Genomic DNA, 9997 nt, shown 5'->3' on the forward strand with positions numbered 1-9997 from the left:
ATTTTCCTCATAATTTATTTTATTTCATCCTCCTAGTCATTCGAAGGACACTTTTATTAATCTCCACTTTACAAATGATGAGATAAATCATTGGTGCTCTCCCTCATCCTACCCCCAAAACCTTCCATTGTATGTAAGAAAATCCATGTCAGATACCTTCCATATTTCACCAGACAATGTTATCCCCTCTACTCCCAGCTTCTTAATCATTAAAAGGTAATTTTTGACTTGTGAAATAACATTTATTTAAAGAGCAGTAAAAGAGGTTTAATCTATTTATCTCTAAATTAACCTTACGGAACAAAGATGTGGGCAACATATTATGGCATAACCCCAAATCTCAGTTTTCTGTGTTTTCTTTATATCATGTCCACAAGCACCTTTAACTCTTTGGTTGTAAGTTAAGGTATAATTCTTATTAGAAAAGACAACAGAAAAATGGTAAACAAGTATTGGGATCTTCAATAAGTCAGAGTCTCAATGAAAGGTCCAAAATCCAGAAAAGTTCAGGAAAGCAGCTCCAAGTTAGCAAAGCAGGTTTTCCATCATCCATAGGGTTGGTTAGTTTTCATTCCAGACTATTTAAGTCTCTTCTTTTGTCTAACCAAATACTCAGCACCTACAGGGTCAAGGCAGATAGCAGCTATGAATCTTTATGGAGGTTTGAATGCAATTTTATTTATTTCTTTGCAGAGATTCAACCATGTTTTTTTCTTTAAAGTATCAATAAGACACTGCCCAAAAAAGAAACCCTCAAATGTCTTCTGGCTACCATATCTTATCTCCTAAAGATGGGACACTGTGGACATAAAATTAATACCAATATAGCATCAAAAAATGGACAGTGACTCCAGCCTCAGGTATTCATGTTTAGCCCTCTGACTTGAGACTCTGGAAGTAGATGCACCCATTACTTATCTATCCCCAAGTCTCTAAGAGCTCTTTACTGCTGCCTGCCTTCCTAGAGTATTTTACTTCACCATCTATTAAAGCTGGTTCCACAGAGGAGCAGTTACAATGTCAACCCTTTGATGCACCCATTACTTATCTATCCCCAAGTCTCTAAGAACTCTTTACTGCTGCCTGCCTTCCTAGAGTATTTTACTTCACCATCTATTAAAGCTGGTTCCACAGAGGAGCAGTTACAATGTCAACCCTTCAGGGCCTTGAATTACCTCTAAACATAAACTCTGGGAGTACAAGGTCACTTCAACATCACCCTTATTCTCACAAGACTTTCTAAAATCAGATTCTAGAAACTACACTCCTTTTTCTTGCAGCTCTCTACCTACAGTACCTGAATCTGCTCCAAGACTTCTCGCTGCATCTCCACAGCCATATGGTATACATGATGATCAGAGTCATTGTACATCACAGCATTTTGGAACATCAGCATCAGGTCCCGCTGGAACTGAGCCATGGTGCGAATCCGTCCCTTGGACAGATTCCTTTTCAGGCTAGTTAAGTCCATGGGTCTACAGGTGGCCAAGAGAAACCAGAGGAAATCAAACCTTCATGTGGAACATGTGGTGACCTAACATGCTTTCTTGAAAAACTAACCAGCTCTTAATGAAAACAGTAGTAAAGATAACAATCCCCATTAGATATAAAATAGCAATAGCAGCTAACATAACGACTGCTTACAATAAGTCAAGTGCTATGCTAGGTATTTTCTGTGTTAACTCACTTGATCCTCTCAATAAACCTTTATATGGTAAGCACCATGATCACAACTGGCAATGAGAAAATTGAGATCTAAAGACGTTAGGTACTGCCCAAAGTCACACAGCTTAGATTCTAATTCAGAAGTAGCCTGACTCCAGAGCACATAGGACCAGCCATTACATTTTACAGTTGGTGGTATCAAAGTTGTAAAAAGCTCCAATTTGTCACATGGGAGTTACTGACGGTTTTAGTCATACACTAGGTATTTAATCAACAGTTTTTACTATATAATCAAAATCTCAGAGTTTTTCTTCTTTCATGAAGACAAAATGAATATTAAGATAAATATTATATAACGGGACATAATGGAGAGTGGATGTATAAGAGAAGACACAGCAGAGTAGAAAGAGGACTGAACTGGGAGGTAGGTAAGACTCCAGTTTAGTTTTAGCTCTGCTATTCACTTTTGATCACAGACAAGTTATGATCACCTCTGAGTCTTAGTTTTCCCATCTACAGAATTAAGGAGTCTGTCTCCAAAGGTTCTTTTATGATCTTTTATACATTGACACACCAGTTTATGATAGCACTTTAGATGAACTATGATATAAAACTCCAAAATACTGGAATCAACCAGTGTTTGTAAAATCCATTTGGATTACCATCTTTGCCTTGCAAATTTATACCTGCTGAAGGAATACAGTTTTCCTTTCAAAGTTTTCCTCCAAAATAAGTGTCAAAAACTACCAAAGGCTAATGTAAGATTATAACAAATGGATCATATTACTGAAAAGTCAATAATGAAAAAAAGCCTCTTTATCCTGTTGTTCCTTACATTCTCAAATAAGGACTGAGCTTATCATAACTTTATGAACTTATTCAGCTATAAAATATATCTCGAGCTTAAGTAATGTAAATTAAATAAGGAAATAATCTAACAGATGCAAAATAAAGTATGAAAAGACAGATATAAAAGCAACCAACCTTTCTTGACCCCTTTTCCACTGACCTTTTCACCACATCCTTGTATCCTGGGGCCTGCCTTTCTGACACAGGCTTCAGAAACGGACTGCTGAACCTGATAAAGGACAAATCCAGAGAGAATGAAGAAACTCTAGAAAGTCACCCTAAATAAGAGTAGCTGTGAATTTCCAGAGGGGCTTGGAGTCCTACCTGTGACTGGCTATCATCTTCCAGACTGGCAGGAGAGTCTTCTTAAATAGCAATTGATCCTGAATAGGATCACCATGGCATAGATCAGACCTACAGGATAAAACAGGACAGAAAAGAAACAGTAATTTCACATATGGTATTCTGTTCCCCTAGATGAGCAGTGAGTTTTCCCCAACACACAGTGCCCCTAGCTAACATCTGAAGGAAATAACATCACAGGAATGAAAACATATTTAAGGCTTCCATAAAGGACCCTAGACTGTAAGTATTCTCTACTGATCACTATTATCAAATGAAGTTGTAACATTCTTACAAGCAACTGCCTGTGCCTTTTGCAATCTTGCACTTCAGCACCTATGACTCTAAACAACTCGTCTATTAGAGTAGTCTTTGTTTACTGATGTCTCCCAAGTTCCTGCCACATATTAAGTGCTCAAATGAATATCTGATAAATGAATCTGGTCCTCTTTTTATACAGAAATATGCCACATCAATAAGTATTTCTCCCATGTTTCCAGAGGGGGCAGGGGGAAACTTGGTTTCATATCCCAAGGAATTCTCTCAAACTTCACCTGAATGCTATACAATTTAAATATTTTTCTTTTTCATTCTCTTCCGTATAGTAACCTTTAAAATACCAAGACAAATTCATTTCTCCTCATGGTCCTTCCTTCTCTGGGATAAACTGCCTAATTTATTTACTTTTTCTTTAGAAGTACAACTGCTCAACGTTTTATTTCATTTTATAGTTTTCCCAATTTGCAAGTTTTCTATTTACTCCAAAGTTAAATATTACGTTACACTTCATACTTAATACACTGCCTTATTCTCTCTAAACAGACCCTCTTCACACTAAGGTTTTACACCCTCGTTTTGCTTTATGTACCATATTATGTGAATCCATTTGAACACAACTCATATTTCATCTTTCTCCAGTTTGAACAACTCCATATAACAATTCATTTTCATGATGCAATATCTCACTTGCATCTAAATTACATACCACAAAAATCAATTTATTCTTAAGTCCAGAACCCTACAAGAACAAGACATTTAAAGCCCAAAGCAAACCTCTTCCTTTGTTTCTGGTCAGTCAGCGAGAATAAACAATAGGTCTCTAGTTCTGATACAATTTTGTTCATATATCCACAAAAGAGATATTAAGTTTCCATTATGTAAAATGTACTGCGATAAGTTTGATAACTTCATAATCAATCACCTTTGCAATACTTTAAGAAACAACCCCTTGCTTACCTTTATTTCCATCTATTTGGGAATGCACGCCAAAGCAACTACAAGTAAAATTGAGGGAGTAAAAAGGACCTGCAGACTTAACAGCGGTACTCCAAAAGTTCTACTTTACCCCGAGAGTCAGTACAGACTAAGGAAGAAGCCAGAAGAGAGGGACCAAGGGAATGTCTATCTTCCAAAGTAGTTTTAAGCTTCCATAATGATAACACCGAACTCAAATACCTGTTTTCCCTTAAGCTATCTGGTCAAGCAGACTCAATTACTAATATCTACTGCTTTCCAATAAAGATTTCATGTTTAACCTAAATTCTAAGATATGAGTGTGGAGTCTGCATTTCAAGAGGCTGACATGTCATGAGAAAAAATGTCCCAGATTAAGCCATTTCCTATTTGGGGGATAGTCATCATATGCCATCTGGTCATACTTAAAAAGGCAATTATAGAAAAGCAAAGGAAGTAATTCTTCAACAAGCTAGGTTTTTAGCTGTATTCTATTTGTGTAACACGGAGAAGGCAATAAATTTGAAATCTACTATTTACAAAAATATATATGCATGGTTCAGTGGTAGACCTTAGGCTAAAATAATTATTGGTTTGCCTTACCACAGATAATGTGGATGGATCTAGGATGTAGTGAAGAAAAAAAAACAGTTCGTGCTGTCTTCTCTCAATACATAGACACCAGACTAGGCCCAGAAGAGGAACTATTTGTTATCAAAACTAGAAATACCTTGTTTTTCTGATTTAAAAAGAAATTCACTTTACTGAAAAAAAATTAACATTCTAAAATGTGCTCTGTGGCCTTAGAGTTATTTATGCTAAAAAAAATTATAAACAATTTCCCAAGACCTGTGAAAAAAGTAACAAGGGACATAATATCTTAGAAATAATTTTTAACTTCAAGTTAATAGGAGATGTTTTAGTATTTTTAAAAGTACAGTTTATATATTAGACTTGAGTGACAAACTGACTCATCAATATTTCCTGAATAAACGGAGACAAGCGTTACTTATGAAAGAGATCCTTAATGTTGATGAAAAAGTCCTGTTTTATAAGGTTAAAGCATAGAGGCTACTACTTATATAGTAGAATTGTATTTAATTCTATTTCTAGTGTTTTCCAACTCTATTTTTCAAATTACAAAAGTAATCAAGCTCATGGCAACAAATTCAAATAGGCATAAACACAAGTAAAAGTATGAATCCTAACAATCTTGGATAAAAATCTATACTTACAGCTTTGAGGAGGTAGCACGACTGACAAGGATATCCACCAGAGGAGTCTCCTGGGTGCTGCAGCCATTATCACAGTCACCTGAAGAACGCTGGTCCTCCATTTCTGACACATACCCTTCACCCTGGTCCTCCTCTTTGGATTCTTGCTGAACTCCCCCCTGGGAATGCCAAGAAATAAAGCAAAGTTTAGAAAGGTGTTTACTATCTTCTAGGTAATTTTTCTTACATGGGGTAAAAGAAGGCTCATCTTAAGGTAAGAAGAGGTCAGGTAAATAAAGTTATAGAATCAGTTAGAAAAAGGTGGTTTAGCTAGACCTAATGCAATGGAGAACTCTTGGAGAACTCTGACTCTATAGCCCCCCAAGAAATGAAAAGGCAATATACTCATCTAGATAGATGCTGTTTTCTTTTAAAACCATCATTACTTGTTGCCCTGGAGCTAACCACTCTAGCTGGTCAGATTATATTAATGATAATGGCATTCTAAATTTTACTGACAGCTTACTACGAGCCAGGTACTGTGCTAAGTACTGCACATGAATTATTCATCGAATTCTCACAGCACACCTGAGACAGAACACTATTACTTCATTTCAGCAGAGAAAACTGAGGCTCTAAAATATTCACTAACATGCCTAAGCCTACACAGCTGATGCTAAAACCACGATTTAATTCTCAAGTAATTGAACTCTGGAGTCAGCCTATGTGCTCTAACCATTCTGCTCTGCCTGTCTGTGCACAGAACCCATCAGACAGCTGGTTTAAGCTATTCACTTATACCTCTTTGCTCTCTATGGGTTGTTCCTGAAGTGCCAAAATATCTGAGGGAGGTGGAGTCACCTCTGGCCTTCCATTTTCTCCCAGTGATGACTTCTCAGTGACTGAGGGGTCTTCCTTGGCTGATAGTTCTTCAGGTTCTCTGTAGGGCTCCCCCTCTCCTTCAGTAGCTTCAATTTCCCTTGCCTCTTGTTTGGTACCAGATGAAGGGCAGCAGCCTTCACTTGATTCTTTGCTGCTAATGCACAACGGCTCCATTAAATAAGCTACCTGCAACCATAGTTTACTGTTAGATGTATAAGAACATCAGTGGAAATGCTCATCTACATATTAATAATGCCACATCATTACACTGCCACTATGACTAAGTCTGAAATGGTAGGGTTAATTGATTCATTCAGTCTTTTTAAATTTATCAAATATCTTATATACATAGGCACTGGGCTAGTTGGTAGGGACTTAACAGTAAACAAGATAGACATGATTCTTGCCTCAAGAAGCTTAAGTTCTAATTTTCCATCTCAAGTGTCAACTCTAATCAACTGGTAATGACTATCTAAAAAACTGCTGAAAACTCTGCCACAAACTGGATTTTTACTGATTTTGACCTAGGTTCTCCTGAATGTGTATAGTTGCCACATAAACTCTCTGTCCAGTTCTGTTTATTTCTGGTCCTCAGCCCTTAACCAGAGAAATAAAAACACTGCAAAATACTGCCCAGAAGTCTTAACATTATAAACTTACAGGGCAGTCTGGGCAAGTGTCACCTCACATAAGTATGAAAGAATGAATTGCAAGGATCCTCCTAAGACAGTCCTACATACAGAAATTCCTATGATTCAGACTCGTAATGAATGGGCTCTTAAAACATTCAGTCAAAAAGTACGTATCTGGGACATGTTTTGTATCAGCACCAAGTGCAGGAGACACAGCAATCAACTCAATTCCTGCCAATGTAGACCTTATATTTTAGTAAACAATATACAGAGTGGTAGAAATATGTATAGGTAAGCATTCTCTTAGGAAGTTGAGCTTCCTAATGGTAATGAGCTCCCCATTACCTCAGAGAGAAAGAGGAGGTTCTGGCGGCTGACTTGCTCTGCCTCTTCCTGAGATTCCTCACTGCCTCCGTCCCTCACAAGCAGCTCACTAGCTTCTCTCCCTGGGCTGCTTTCCTCTAGTTCCTCAGCCCCTGGCTCCTCAGTTTCCCTCCAGCTGCCCACATCAAGATCAAAACTGGAGTCCCATGAGCTGAAGAGGGACCTGCAGTCATTGCTCAACTCAGAGTCATTGGGATAGTCTTGTTCAGAATCCAACCAACCCCAGTCATGCCCCATCTGTAAATAAATACACAGAAAAAAAAAATGCATTACATACACTCAAATCAATACTTCTATGGCATTTCCATCTCCCAACTTTGGTAGAAAGGTAATGGGTCAGAAATTTTTTTCTACTCATCATTAGGAAGAGTAATATCTAACTGAAGGGAGACATCAGGAGAAAAAGTGATCTGTTATTGGGAATAAAGAAAAAGCCCTATGTCAAACAGTACAATAGAAATATTACCCAATAAGTATTTGTTCTTAGACTTCCTCATACTCTGAAAGAAGAGAAAAAACTGGAGCATAGCTAGCTGAACTCCTCTATCCCAAATCACCCTTAAACTCAATTGCAAGGGAACAAATTAGATGCACATGGATTATTTTCCCCAGCATACAGACATTTTTAACCTATCAAACATTAAATCCTCAAAGCATGTTTTACAATTACCTGCAGCATCCTTCTAGTGATAGTCAGCTTTCACTTCTCAGAAAGAGAACTGCAACATCAAGTTTTTAAAATATCTTTCCTTGCTTTCATTACACTGCACTCCTGGTTTTCTTACCACTTTGTCCTCTCACTTTACAACTTTCTATGTTCTTGTTTGGGCCTCTGCTTCCTTACTGTGTCTTTAAAAAAAAAAAGAAAAAATGTAGCTATTTTGAGGTTTCAACTTTCATCTTTATTAAGATGGCTTCCAAATCTCTCCACTTTTACTTTTTATATGCATTCTTGCCTCATTTCTCCATGTACCCAAAGGCCGATTCCCTTCAGGTGCCCTACCATCTCCTTCAACTCTTCTAAAACACTAAAATCACTTTTATGAACATCTCACAAACCATTTGAAAGTGAGTCATTCAATCGTGTCTGACTCTTTGTGAGCCCATGGACTATACAGTCCATGAATTCTCTGGGCCAGTATACTGGAGTGGGTAGCCTATCTCTTTCTCCAGGGGATCTTCCAGACCCAGGAATCGAACCGGGGTCTCCTATATTGCAGGCAGATTCTCTACCAACTGAGCTATCAAGGAAGCCCCCCCCCCCCAAACCATTTGCTGTCCCTAAATTCCTTATGCCTACCATCACTATTTTCTTAGTCCTGTTTTGAGTCTTTCTTCTCTCACATTCATTAAACAAGTCCACTTCCCAATTTTCTTCCACAGTAATTTTTCTCACTGCCCATCCTTTATTCCTGAATAAATGTAATAGCCTCCTGGTCAGTTTCTCTATTTTTAATCCAACCTGCTCTGAACAAATACAGTCTCCCTATTTAATGCTTTACAATAGATACCTCAAATATAAATTTCTCAGTCTGTCAAAGTCCTCTATAAATAAAGCCCAATTTTGTCCCTTTATCCTAGTTCCTGTAATTCACTATTCCTTAATACAATCCTTAATTAGTCTTCTTATTGTTCCCACCGCAGATGCCTCTACCTTAGCTTGCTTAAGCTTATGAATCACATTCTCTACCAACCCAAAATCTGTGTCCTTTAATGGACCCCCTCCTCCACAAACTTCTCCAACTTTTAGGACTCCATTGCTTAGATCACATACACGTTTGTATATCGCTTTGGGAATATACTGTAATTAAAGTTTCCTAACTCCTGGATTAACTGAACTTTCTATCACTCACAAAGATGTATATTTTCTATGTCCTTAGCATTCTAACCAGCTTTATATTTTTATTTAAGCCAAAAAAAGATCTGATTTCCAATCATAAAGTTCCGTATCTTTCTCAATAATGCTCAAAATACTAGATATACCCTATGAATCTCCAACTGTTTTTAATAAAAAGCTCACAAATACTTCATTTCACTGATCTAATTTTTATTTAGCAACAAAAGTTGGAATAAACTCAGGTGATAAATTTGATTACTGAGTTAAATCTTCAAATAGTGTTATGAATTCTATACAAGAATCCTACACATAGAAATATATAGAAAGGAAATAACAATATACTATTCAAGAAATACCACCTACAGGACTTCCCTGGAGGCACAGTGGATAAAAATCCACCTGCCAGTGCAGGGGACACAGATTTGACCCCTGGGTCCAGGAAGATCCCACATGCCAAGAAGCAATTGAGCTTGTGCGCCACAACTACTGAACCTGTGCTCTGGAACCCTCAAGCCACAACTACTGAAGCCCACACACCTAGAACAAGGTGAAGCCACCAAAATGAGAAGCCCCCACTCTCTGCAACTAGAGAAAACCCACACAAAGCAACAATGACCCAGTGCAGCTGAAACTAAATAAAAGAAATACCACCTGCAAAGACAGTAATAAATAGAATAAATGCTGAGGATAAAAATGATATCTGTATTCATGCTTTAATCTTCTTTAAACAATGCCATGAACAGAATACTGAAAACCTTAAGTTTTCCCATTCAAGAAAAGCTGAGTAAGACAGTCCTGACTGCATAATGCAATACTTTTAAATATTATAAACTCTGACCTGTAGTAAAACAGTTCATATAAGACTACTTTCCCCCTCTAACAATCTCATTCTATAAATGAGATGCAGAACATGCAGAACAAATCAGAAGTTTCACACACCCACTCACATACTCTAAGAA

General features: G+C 37.5%; 1 protein-coding gene across 1 annotated transcript; it reads right to left on the bottom strand.

Annotated features, from left to right (window-relative positions):
* Nucleotides 1-72: 72 nt before the first annotated feature.
* Nucleotides 73-9921, bottom strand: LOC101902951 (bromodomain-containing protein 8). Its single transcript, XM_059888750.1, has 8 exons — nucleotides 7872-9921; nucleotides 7163-7438; nucleotides 6105-6371; nucleotides 5325-5482; nucleotides 2839-2928; nucleotides 2675-2743; nucleotides 1298-1475; nucleotides 73-619 (listed from the first exon to the last, which is right to left on the bottom strand). The coding sequence occupies exons 1-8, from the start codon at nucleotides 7878-7880 to the stop codon at nucleotides 569-571; spliced, it is 1098 nt and encodes a 365-aa protein (XP_059744733.1). The 5' UTR covers nucleotides 7881-9921; the 3' UTR covers nucleotides 73-568.
* Nucleotides 9922-9997: the final 76 nt, after the last annotated feature.

The sequence above is a fragment of the Bos taurus genome, chromosome 7 (assembly GCF_002263795.3).
Source record: "Bos taurus isolate L1 Dominette 01449 registration number 42190680 breed Hereford chromosome 7, ARS-UCD2.0, whole genome shotgun sequence".
Lineage (NCBI taxonomy): Eukaryota > Metazoa > Chordata > Mammalia > Artiodactyla > Bovidae > Bos > Bos taurus.

Bases quoted from the DNA above. Each gene is read 5' to 3' on its own strand.
- LOC101902951 (XM_059888750.1), bottom strand. The intron at 6,372-7,162 runs GTAATGGGGAGC...CTATGGTTGCAG, and splicing joins ACCTCCTCTTTCTCTCTGAG to GTAGCTTATTTAATGGAGCC. The intron at 2,744-2,838 runs GTAGGACTCCAA...GTCCTTTATCAG, and splicing joins AAGATGATAGCCAGTCACAG to GTTCAGCAGTCCGTTTCTGA.